Source organism: Excalfactoria chinensis, chromosome 2 (assembly GCF_039878825.1).
Source record: "Excalfactoria chinensis isolate bCotChi1 chromosome 2, bCotChi1.hap2, whole genome shotgun sequence".
Lineage (NCBI taxonomy): Eukaryota > Metazoa > Chordata > Aves > Galliformes > Phasianidae > Excalfactoria > Excalfactoria chinensis.
In genome coordinates, this window is record NC_092826.1 from 68,004,849 (window position 1) to 68,017,192 (window position 12,344).

Consider the following 12,344-nt stretch of genomic DNA (forward strand, 5'->3'; position numbering starts at 1 on the left):
GGCACAGTAAACGGTGGCATGAGAGGTCCACATGAAGACATTATAAAATGCCAACTAATTCCCCCCTTGAATTTGTCTGCAATTCACTCACATGCTTTTGGAAATGCTCATGGTGTTTTCTGAAGAAGATGAAAAAATCTAAAATGTGAATATTATCAGACTGTACAGCTACCTGTGTGTTGGTAAAGCACATCTACTAATTGTGAAATGGAAGTTGGGACTTTGGAGAAATACAAGAAGATATTGCAAGTATTTTCCTATGCTGATTCAATAGCAGTTTTTGAAGACTCTGTAAAAGCTGAAAGGAATTTCTTACTAGTGTGGCAAAAGAGAGTAGCCCTGTAGCTTACTAGCCATCCTGTGGCCAACGCTAGCAATAGTCCAGAGGGCTTGTACTAACCTTGCCAGGGTTGTTTAAAGCTGGAACCTTTAACTTGGTTTACTCTAACAACTACTTCTGAAAACAATATGCCTAATCCTTTATTTGTTTTACTTTTGCTTAACTTAGCATAATTCTTTGGCGCACACATAACAGGATAGTTGTAGCAATTACTTTCCCTCCAGAAGAAACCTTTGGTTTTCCTTTCTCCCCTTAATATGATTTCAAGAGTAACGGTAAGAACCAAGAACTAAAATATGCAGTTTCAGCTATGGGGTGAAATGCATGTTATTACAGAAATCCAAGACCTGCAGGATTTGGCATTTTATATGAAACCCAAAACACAAGGAAGAAGGAGGCTGAAGAATACCTTGTCTACAACAAATGAGACAGAGCAAGCTGTTCAGTAACTATGTGGAATAGAAAGGATTTTTGTGCTTTCAGAGAAGAAATACTGGTAAAACTGTAGTGTGTAATTACTTTACTCAGCCATTGGCTTTGATCCAATGTAAGTGGATATAAATTTTCAACACATCATTTTATTAATGTTGAAAACCGCTACCATTTAAAACACCAAATCAAAAATGTATTCGCACAGAAGACTTAATCAACTTTAAAAATCAATTTTGCTAGGAAATTGCACCTACAGTTTCATCTATTTAATAAAACAGTAGGAAAGAGACAGTATCGTTCAAGCAGCCCTTCTGAAGAAAATGTATTTAGTATTTAAATATACGAGCAAATGTAAGTGACTAAGCGAACAGGGTTGAAATTTGTTAATCTTACTATAAATCTAATAGGAAAAAAAATTGAAAAGTATCCCTAAAAAAACTTTAAAAGCTTTCTTTCTGTTTTATTTTCCTCCTCCTCAATCTTTCCAGGTGTTGGCTGTAAGGTAAACAAAGTTAGTAAGCCATCTATTTCTGAGCTTGAGTTCATCTAAGCACTTGTTTCAACAGGAATTTGCATATCTGCAGAGGAAAAAAATAAACATGAAATGAATTAATGCCTTTTATTGCCCAAATCAAAACAGGCACTTCTGAAAGCTGTGCTTTAATCTAGTAGTTATCTACTTCTCCATGTAAACATTCTAATTTCCTTGACTGACAGGAGAAAGAGATTGGTTACTGGTGGTAGAGAAGCTGCTAATTCACAGAGCTGCATCTTGAAAGGTATTTGTATACTTTCTTCACCGATTCCTTTCTTCCACTTTCCTTAACTAAAATTATGTGCCCCAAATGATAGCTGGCAGTCTTATTTAGCTAAGCGTACAGTGAACCAAATTTATGTTGACCTTGTAGCAATGCTATTACCATGGTTACACAATCATAGTAAGTTAAGCACATCCATGGCTTTTCAAATTGTCAGTTTGAAAAGATTTTTTTATAACCACCATATGTATTTGAACCTAAACCATATCGTTATAATCTAATTTTCAGTTACAGTAATGCTGAAGTCTTCACTTCATACGTATATCTTCCTACCTATCCTTTTACATTAAACATCAAAAAGCAAAAATGATTTTGATCTTTCACTGGCCAAGCTTCTTCACCTTCATGATGTTTCATAACAGATTTTGAATAACATCAATAACTGGGTCATTTAATACACAATGTTGGACCAGAATATCTAATATAAATCTGAAAAAAAGGATATAAGAGATATTTAGAACTATATAAATGAGAAACAAAATAATAATATTACTAATTCTTCTTTACCTATGTCTGTGGGAATATCTCCTGAGAGTGGGATGAAACACCCTTTAATCATCATCAGATCAAGATAAATAGCAACAGGGCTACAAATAGTTTCTACCTCTAAAAGTTATGTTTACATCACAATAAAAAGTCACATCTGCGTTTACACACTCCAGTGACTGAGCTAATGCCAAGGGCACTTTTTCAGAAAGTTATTAAATTGATAAATTGCTTTAAAATCCTAAATACTTCCCCCCCCCCCAATAATATTATTAAACATTATTTACAAGATATGAAACTGAAAGTCCAATTAACAACTTCACAAAAAGAAACAACTACTGTCATGTTATTTTTACTTTGGGAACCCCCAGTAGATGAACTGTCATTGTACTAGAAAGCTAAAAAATCTAAAGAACGGTCCAGAATTATCTAAAGAGAAAAAAATCACAATCTGTCTTCCATTAAATTCAGCCAAAAAGGTTCATTTAAATAGACTACTCCCTTACACTTGCTTTACACATCATTGCAGGCTCATTAACTTGCTATTACACTGATTAGCAAAGATACATGAGACTCAGAGGGATCTTTTGGAACTTCCTGACCATCGTGCCAATGATTTATGTACCTACTTATAAGTGATATGAACCTATATAAGCAAGACAACATATAGGTGCTTTCAGCAACACCACCAGACTACCAGAACGTTTATAAAATATCTTGTAAAAAATATAAGGCACAAAACAACGACATAATAATCTTGCCTAAGATGAAGTATAACTAAAGAGAAATCAACCAAAAAAATCTAACTAGGCCACAGCTGAAAGTACAGACAACATAGATATGTAATAGAAACCACAATCCATTAAGTCAATGAAAAATATGGAATGTTTTTTTTGATTCAACATAAATGTGAATGAAATATACTGAGACTACATGCACCTTTCTATACAGTATATATGTGTAGTGTTATATAGTTCATGCTTTTTAAATGTTGAGGGTTAAAACCATTATTTTTATAATTTATATGTTTTCAGTAGACAGTAGTTACATCTTTGACATCTTAATGTCAACCAAAATAAGCATCAGGCTGGTTGTCAGAATAGTAAAAAATAATTTCCCTGTAATTATTTAAAGCTTTATTTCTTTATCACCATGTGTTTTCTAAAAGCGTCTCACCTACTTTGATCTTTCAATTAAATATAGTATGTACAGTTTGAAAAACTGGGGTACAGTCATTGAATGGACCTGTTTAAATTGAGGTGTTTCTAACTTAGCTAGCTTATCCCTCAAAAAGTATAGTCTGTGTTTCCATTTGTGATTGCTTCTGTTTGTCTAAACGAAAATAAGTTTAAACTGCTCTATCTGACAGGCAACCAGTCATCAGGTGTAGCTGTTGTAACCAAGGATCAAGGGTAGCTTGAATCTGTCAACTGCTACTTTATCCCACCTTATCCAAAACGAATCAACAGGATTGATTTTGCTTTCACATCTTATCTTTGTATGTTTTTGTTATTTTTTTCCCCCAATAATAACTGAATAGAAAGGATGCTAAAATAGAAATTTGCGGAAGAGTTCATAATTAACTGTAACTTAGGAAAGGAAAGCTGAATTGCGATCAGCTACACATTTTCATTAATAACAAGTGAAAACATTTTCCTACTATTGGCAGAATCTGTTGTAATTTTGCACTACGTTCTCTTTTATTTGTATTTGTTAGAAAAGTGTTAGCATTTAATTATTCTAAAATAAAAGGCTTCCATTAACATTGTGGAAAATAGTAGCACGGGGCTGGGCTGAAAAAATAATCAAATTAGTCGTGGTACATTCAGCTTACATGGAACTCTTTTCATTTACAGATCTACGGGAAACAAAGTGGTGTAATTCATATTCTCCTCAAGTCTCTGGAAATTGTCACAGGCTGCAGATTCCTCAGTGCAGACCCTGATGAAAACTCTTACTTCTATCAGAATGTTTCACTTCTACATAACATTCACACAGAATCATAGAATCATAGATTTGTTTGGGTTGGAAGGGACCTATAAGATCACCAGTTCCAACCCCCTCTGATCATCTTCGTGACCCTCCTCTGGACCCACTCCAAGAACTCCATGTCCTTCTTGTATTGGGGGCTCCAAAACTGGACACAGTATTCTAGGATGGGTCTCACAAGAGCAGAGTAAAGGTGCAGAATCACCTCCCCTGACCTTGCTGGTCATGCTTCTCTTGATGCAATCCAGGATATGGTTGGCCTTCTGGGCTGCAAGTGCACACTTCTGGCACATGTTGAGTCTTTTACCAACCAACATCCCCAAATCCTTCTCTTCAGGGCTGCTCAGGAGACTAATATCCATTGCTCTGGTTTATTCCGAATTATTTATTATTTATTTATTATTTATTATTTCTGGTTTATTTATTATTTATTAATTCTGGTTTACTATTTACAGTTATTCCATTAACTGTAGAAATGCTTCAGGAAGAGAAACCTTTCAGTATTTCCAGAAGTATTTAATGGGCATTAACACCACTTAATTTCATAACATCCAGGCACCACACTTCTCTCACAGCGTCAGCCTAGGAGCTGAAGAAAAAGGTAGAAAACATTCATTGTGCTAAAGGCAATGCTGAAAAGGAAGGAGCTACTATGATAGAAAGCTGGTGTGCAGGTTTAAGTAGCCTTCCAAAACCAGTCTTGAGAAAGCTGGAAACTGAAACTCTAAGCTCCTCAGAGAGAAGGAACAACAAGGAAGAAAACGTGCATATTGGATGGAAGAACTAATATCATAACTGTCACCTTGGCGGGCATGTGCTTCACGGTACTTGAAGCAGGCAGTGAATGCTTCACTACTATTCAGATAAATTGAGCTGCTAAAAACATTTTCTGCCCATATTTTTTTCCTCACAGCTAAGTGCCTACTCAAAATGATTCACACCTTCATCTTGCTGGATTTCTGGACAGGTCATTTAGACTTGATAGGCTCAGTTCCCCATCTGTAAAGCTGAGATAATGATACTTCTCCACCCAAGAGGAGCATACCGAGGACAAATGTGTGAGGAATATTTAGAGGCTGTGGTGACAGAGTGAGTTCACATGAATTCTTAAGGCAGGAACTTTGTGCTCTCTCTGGAACTAACAAAAAAAACCCAGCTTTTATGTAGACAGGATGCAGAATGAACATGGGCTTGAAAGGCTCAAGGTATTATGTTTACTACTAAAACACACATTTGCTATTACTTTCTCTGTACTTTCTTCAGGCTATGGTGGCACTACTGAAATAATTATCCTCCTGCCACCTCGACTCAAGAAAGCTGAGAGAAAGTGGGAGAAATTTTGATTTTCTTTTCTGCCCACTACCAAGTTAAATATTTCTTATTCCTGAGGCGGTTGCTGTAGACTCACCCTTCCTTTCTCAGAAAGAACAGAGGTGAGGAATTTAACTGGGGTTTTGGTCACACTACCATGCTCATCAAAAAAGAACTGATGAAGATGCACAAATTCCAACTCTTTTTTAAAGAGGTATGAGATGAGAGGTGCAGCTATGAACACTGCTTTGGAAAGGAGTTTTACAAAGCTATCACCATCAGAATTTCATTTTCAAAGCCAGTGCTACCAATCTGCATTCCAAAAGGCACAAAACCAGCCAGCACAAGCAACAGCCTGCTGGGATGTATTGGCTATTTAGAAGTAAAACAACACAAACAAAAAAGAAACAACTCCACAAAACACACAAGTGGGCCCTCGTGAGCTACCAGGTTTGATTCCATTCCTCAAAGTCATCTCACCACACACTCCTTTCACAGAGTCCAGCATTTCTGCTACTAACCATCTCCCTTAGCTGCACCTACCTGTATTCAGGTTGGTTCTTAACACTGACAGTACCTAAACTGCTTGGCAGTAGCAACTTGAGGGCATTCTGTAATTCCTCAGTTCAATCAGTTGGAATTCAGGAAAATTCACCAACATATTGTGCAATGGAAGGAATGTAAACTCTAGCCTATTATCTCTCTTTAAATGATCTATAGCATAATGTATAGTCTACAGCATGGAAGCTGCCACTGAAACAAACCGCTGAAGTGTATCACTGATGTTCATTAAGTGTTTGCCACTTATTACTCAGAACAAAAAAGCAGAATATTCCCTAGAGCTGGGGCAGAGACAATATAACAAGACTCTACTAAGTATGCTGAATCTGAAGTAGTGGTTACACTTTATTAGATCTGCCAGTAATTCTGTCACTCTGCAGGAGTCTCCATCAGAGCATGTGTAACCCAGCATCTCAGTGCTATTAATCCTGCCTAACAAGTGTGAGGTGATAGGTGATGTAACTAAGAAACAAAATCAAATACTGCACTCTCCATTTAATAAACACAGTGGAGCTTGTTCAGATACTCTCAAGAAAGGAATCTGGAGTCAACCAATGGATGGCAATCTTATCAACGTGGGCCTGACCCACCAGGTTAAATAATTTCTGCAGAAGCATGGATGATAGTGTGTACTCTGACAATACTATGACAAAGATGTGAACTTTTCTCACATATTATGGACGGAAAATCATAATGAAAATGCAGGCACTGTAAAATAGGATAATGAAAAGATCATAAGATTTTGTAACTTGTAGCATTAAACCAATTACCACATTGATGTTAGCAATCAAATAGAATGGAATCACTACAGGAAAAAAATCAAAGAAAGCCATCTATCTTCTGTTTTGCATTCTAATTGGGGTGGCTTACGAGAAAGGAATCTCCAAATATTTCTGAGTGATGCTTTTTAAAGCATTTCTGAAAAAATAAACTTAAATTTCATTAGAGAAAAACCCTGGACAATCTTAGAAAGGATGGACTTTATTCTATCAAGAAAAGAAATAGACTTCACCACTACCTGCTTCCCCTTTATCTAACATACATCACATGTAATGCTATCAAGTTTTGGAACAAAAAGCTTCAGAAAATAATACAATCCATCTCTCCAGCATGTTTTTCCATTTTCCTATCAAAGCCATAAGAAAATTAAATGACAACAACAAAACCATTATTTTCACTGTACAAGATACACAGGAAGTGAATGACAGCTTTTAAGAGCATTCAGTGAATGCTGACTTCTACATCCACAGCCCTACATGAGACATGATGTGGAGCAGAGTACAGCCGATGGTAGGATTCTGCCCCAAAATATCACAGGTGCGCATGGAGTACATCTCCTGTAAGGGCATTAGTGGCTAAGCAAGAACAAAATAAGCAGGAACTCTATCAGTAAACCATGCCCACTCCAGTACATAGACAGCATGATATAAAACAAAGCTTGTTATATACTTCATATATCCAGAGGGCTTGGAAGTGTTTTGTTACTGTAAGGAAGACAGTAATAAAAATTAAAAGAAGGTTACTGATAGAGCTACTGACACACATCACAGAACTGTGCTTGTAGGGGCTACATAGAACTTCCACAAAAGATAGGGAAAGATTCAAACCTGTGACCAGTTCTCTGATTTCCAAATCTGTAGTCTTGCGGAGTAACCGTACTAATGCTGGAATACCACCACAGTTTTTCAGAGCTATTTTGTTGTCGTCATTTGCCTTCCCATACACCAAATTTCTCAAAGCTCCGCAGGCACTACGGTGGACTTCTGTCATCCGATGGTCCAATAGGTCCACCAGTAACTGTATTCCGCCTTGTCTTCTTATCTGAAACAGGCCAAAATGATAACCATAACATTAGGAAATAAAAAACAGTGGTATATATGTTACCTAGTTTAATTAAGCTCTGGCTTATGCAGAGTATTCTCCAGTAAAGGTGTGCTGGCAGCCTCACAAAGCTGCTATGTTACGCCCGTCTGAATTCTTGTATTACTTTTTTTTTTGTGGCAACACAACCATACTGTGACAAAACTTCTGTAAAAGCAGCAAAAAGTTAACCAAAATTGTTGCCTCTGCAAGATTTCTCTAGGTTCAGAAAGTTTGGCTTGTCAAGGGCTTCTCCTGCACTGGAGAAACATCATCTGTTTCAGATAGTAATGCATCGTAAGTTAGAGAGCATAAGCACTGTAGGAAAAGAGCATGAAATTACTGCGCATGAAAAATAAGACAGCAAAAACTTTACTAATAAAGTTACTGGGAGCCCTTCCTTTTGCATTTAACTCAGAATTCTGAGCAGCTACTACAGCATTTGTGACAATGTTTTAACATCAAAGCTGGGAAAAAAAAAGTATTGCAAGTGAAGTTAAAAGGCAAAGAGGAGGAAGTCTGCAGAAACATAAAGAAAGGTATGATGGACAAATCAAGGGAAATCTGTTCTATTAATTGAGAGAGGGGGACCCTGAGGTGATTTAAGACAAGAAGTCTTACTCATTCCTAAGCTGGCCTACATAGCAAGTTTTGAACGTACCATCTTATATAAACTATCATTCTATCATTAAGAGAAACAAAAATAATTGAGTTAAACAATCAAGGATATCAAGAACAGCTTATTTCAACATATTTTGCAACAAATCCAGCTTGTGGCTACTCTGGCATTACTTGCTCTAAAAAACAGTAAACAGACTTGTGTCTAATTATGACACATAAGACTGATACATAACTAACATGCAAGGAGTACATTAATTTCAAGCAAGCTATATAACCATCTCTATCAAAAGCTTTCTCCCTAAGTGTGTTACTGGTGAAAGCTCAAAGCAAGCCAAGAACTTATCTGGCCATTTTACCATAAAGATGGAAAAATGATTCAGCCTCCAAAATTCAGTTATACCCACTGATCAGATAGTTCTCTTTTTCTCTACCTGCTTGTCTGGCATTTTCCTTTTTCTGTAACAAGTAATAAAAGACCTGGTAATGGAGCAGTTTCATAGCTAATAAGCACATAGACAGAGATGTTACTGTATTAAATCATTATAATGTGTCTATATTTACAACATAGCTTTGGGCTAGCTACCAAAGTAACAGCTACTGTTCAAAGATGAACTAAACTACATTCCCTTAAGAAGTACCCATCAAGTCCAAACTTCATGAGCAGCGTGCTGGTCACTTGGAAGTCTACAGCAACCAGCACCACATGGAAGTGCAGATCTGTGAACAGACACAGGTACAGTCAAGAAGAGCCTGTGCTTCTATTGCTCAGAGAAACACTGATGTCCTCCATTTCAGAAACCAGAAAAAGATATCAAAGAGAAAACGTGCTGTGGATCAAAACTTTACCAATGGGAACAGGATGACTTGCAATTGCATTGTTTGTTATGTTCCAAGCCAGGAATAATTAACCGGGTTTATCTAGAAGGAGTTAGGAGGTGGTAATGGTGGGAGGAGTGGAGTGTTGTTTGCTTGTTTGTAATATCTAGCACCATTTAATCCTTGGTCTGAAATACATTTGTTTCCCCTCCTTTACCAGCCATTCAAGATCAAGTATACCGCATGAAAAGTCACCTACATGACAAAATAAATGACACTTAAAGATACTAGAAACAAAAATTTATGCTTCAGTTCTGCAAAAGGTGAGTCAACCACAGAGCTTCACACTTCTATCACAGAAATGAGACAAGATCTGATGGAAAACAGAATGCAGTTAAAAAATACACAAGTTGTTCTGGTATCATGAGTAATAAATATCAGGAATGACAGAATACAAACATGCCTGCTGACCTTGGTGCTTTATATATTTAAAACACAAAATGCTGAATGAATATTTTAATTGCTTCAATGGCAAAAATAAAAAAAATATGAATGATAAGAGGAATGAGAAAAAATAAGAACAATGCAACAAAAATCCTTTTGTGCGCTACAAAGCATCCAAAGCAGAAAAGGGCTCTGCCAGTGCTCCAAGGCAAGCTGCACCTGTGCAGTTTTCCCCACACACCAGAGCCTGGCCTTGCCCTGCTCCCAAGGTGCATGCTACGTTTCATCCACTCTCCAGATCACAACTGTACAATGCTCCTCATTTTTCATCTCCTAGTGACCAGTTGAGTGACATCTCAGGCTCCTTCAGAGTTACTGCTGTGGGTGCTCTCAGTTGACACGTTTTCCCATCCTCTGCTCCTTTCTAGGTGAAAATGTCTGCTCCTGTCAGTAAGGAGGTATTTTTGAGCTGTACTGTCTCTTTTCAGTTGTGGTAACTCACAGCTCAGTAGTGGTCAGCTCCCAGGAATATAAAGTCGTCAGTGGACTGAAGTCATTCAAAGATACTGTCTTAAAAGCAAGGACATTAAATATTCATCTAAAATGCATCTCCATCATTTAAAAATATGGACAAAACAACAAAAATGAAATCAATGTTATGTAACATTTCACCTAACCTGACAAATTTTCTTAAATTCTACTGAAGGAAGAACCTATTGGTACACTGGAAAGATAAGTATTATTTTGCCAGCTTCCTTTGAATTTCCAGACTCTCATCCTCGGCAATGTAGCTATTGTCACATATACAACAATGCAGCTAATTATTCAAACTGGGACCTCAGTTATCAATGCTTTTCTCTACCTGGGCTACTGCGTTGCTTTGTTTTTGCTTTTCCAATAGCCCATTGCTCTCTGGAAGTCTCACCATGCCTTTGTATTTCCATCACCTACTACGTAGCTAATTATTGCTGTATTCTTCAGCAGGTTGAACTATGTCTCACAAACTGTGAGGTGGCAATGACTGCTAACCAAACCTATTCACATTTGCAGAAACCCAGGCAAAGAAAATGAAATTTTTTCAAATTCTTTATGGAGTTACAGATGCAGCCTGGAGAAGAATTCTGACCTACTGAGTTTCTTGGGGCAAATTCCAAGTGGTGGGAAGTTGCCATGGCTCAAATGAGCTCAACAGAGCTACTGCCAAATGTCTTTGCCAAGAACACTCAAATGGGTGGACAAGCAGCAATTACATCAGTGGGACATCAAATCCCATCCCCCTAAAGGACTTTGGGTAGATTCTTCTGTCTCTCTCCCGTGTTTCTGTGGAGAGAATCATTCCTAATGTAGTACCTATTGACACGTTAGTAGCTACTGCTGTGCTGCATCTAGAAGAAAAATAAAACAGAATACAAGTGTCTGCTTGCCTGCTGTGACCAAATAATCAGCATACTACCAAGTTATCAGAGAATACAGAAGAAAAAACTGTTCTCACACAGATTAATTTCAAAGTAGTTAGTAGTGAAGTCAAAAGAATTACTCTCATGTTCTGTAGCACAACTGAGTTCAGCCATTGATATCATAAAGATCATTCTCCCTTGAATATATTGTCCCCTTTTCACCCTGTCAAGACGATCAGACAAGAAGCAATAAAAATGTTGGGTGAATCTCTGTTACAGTATTTCTCAAATGCCTCTTCTAATTCAAGCTTACCTAGTTTCTGAATGCAGTTCCCTTTTTTCTCCTTATGAATACTTTCTGTATTTCTTCAGATGATGGTAGATAGTTGTTAATAAATACAATGGGTTGCATTCTTTGCCCATGGCATGACAGAGTGTATGACAGCTCCCAGCAGAGACCAGAAATCTCATCATCCATGAGTCTGAATTGATTCTGCTCTCCTAATAACCACTCATTGTAAATCCACACTGATCAAAACAAAATTGGAAAGAATGGAGCTACCATGAAATTAATGTTAATGTTTGCTGATCAGAAGCACTCCATCAGGTCAGGTCAAGTCACACTGTGCCAGCACTCAGACCCACAGAAGAAGAAAAGATGCCAGACTTTCTGATTCACATGCATATCTGTCTCATTAATGTCAGCATGATACATCAGTCTTCTTCTCTGGCCTCATATAGAGTTTGTTTTACCGACACATCTGAGAGCATATTTGTATCCACACTATGCAGACATAAATTGAATTTGGACTTAAGATGTGGTAGATGCCCCACCCCTGGAGACTTTCAAGGTAAGGCTGGATCAGGCCCTGGGCAACCTGGTCTAGCTCTGGTGTCCCTGTTCACTGCAGGGGAGTTGGGCTAGATGGCCTTTGGAAGTCCCTTCCAACCCTAAGGATCCTATGATTGTATGATTCTATGTGTTCAGACCTTTGCTGGAGGTAGTGAAGTTACCTATGTTCGTAAGTAGGAAAACCTGGATGTCTCAAGTAAAGAGTTTTTGAGAAATGTAATTTATAAGTTTCAAGCCTGACTGCTAATCAGCAGATGTTGCTTCAGAGGTCAAGAAGCCATGAACATTTAAGAGTGTTCTTTACCACAACAAATTTTCCATGACAGTGGACTGTTAGATATTTAATCTACCAGAAGATACATGTGACCAGCCTGAAGCATATGCACTAGTGAAAACAAGTCAATGATACATTGATA

At 37.5% G+C, this 12,344-nt stretch overlaps 1 protein-coding gene across 7 annotated transcripts in view; it reads right to left on the minus strand.

Annotated features, from left to right (window-relative positions):
* The window catches only part of CTNND2 (catenin delta 2), a 607,871-nt gene that overhangs the window by 128,610 nt on the left and 466,917 nt on the right, over window positions 1-12,344 (minus strand). For all 7 annotated transcript variants that reach the window (XM_072330397.1, XM_072330395.1, XM_072330394.1 and 4 more), the window contains one exon: window positions 7,545-7,758. In XM_072330397.1, the coding sequence (XP_072186498.1) occupies window positions 7,545-7,758 (214 nt within the window). The remainder of the gene's footprint in view (window positions 1-7,544; window positions 7,759-12,344) is intronic.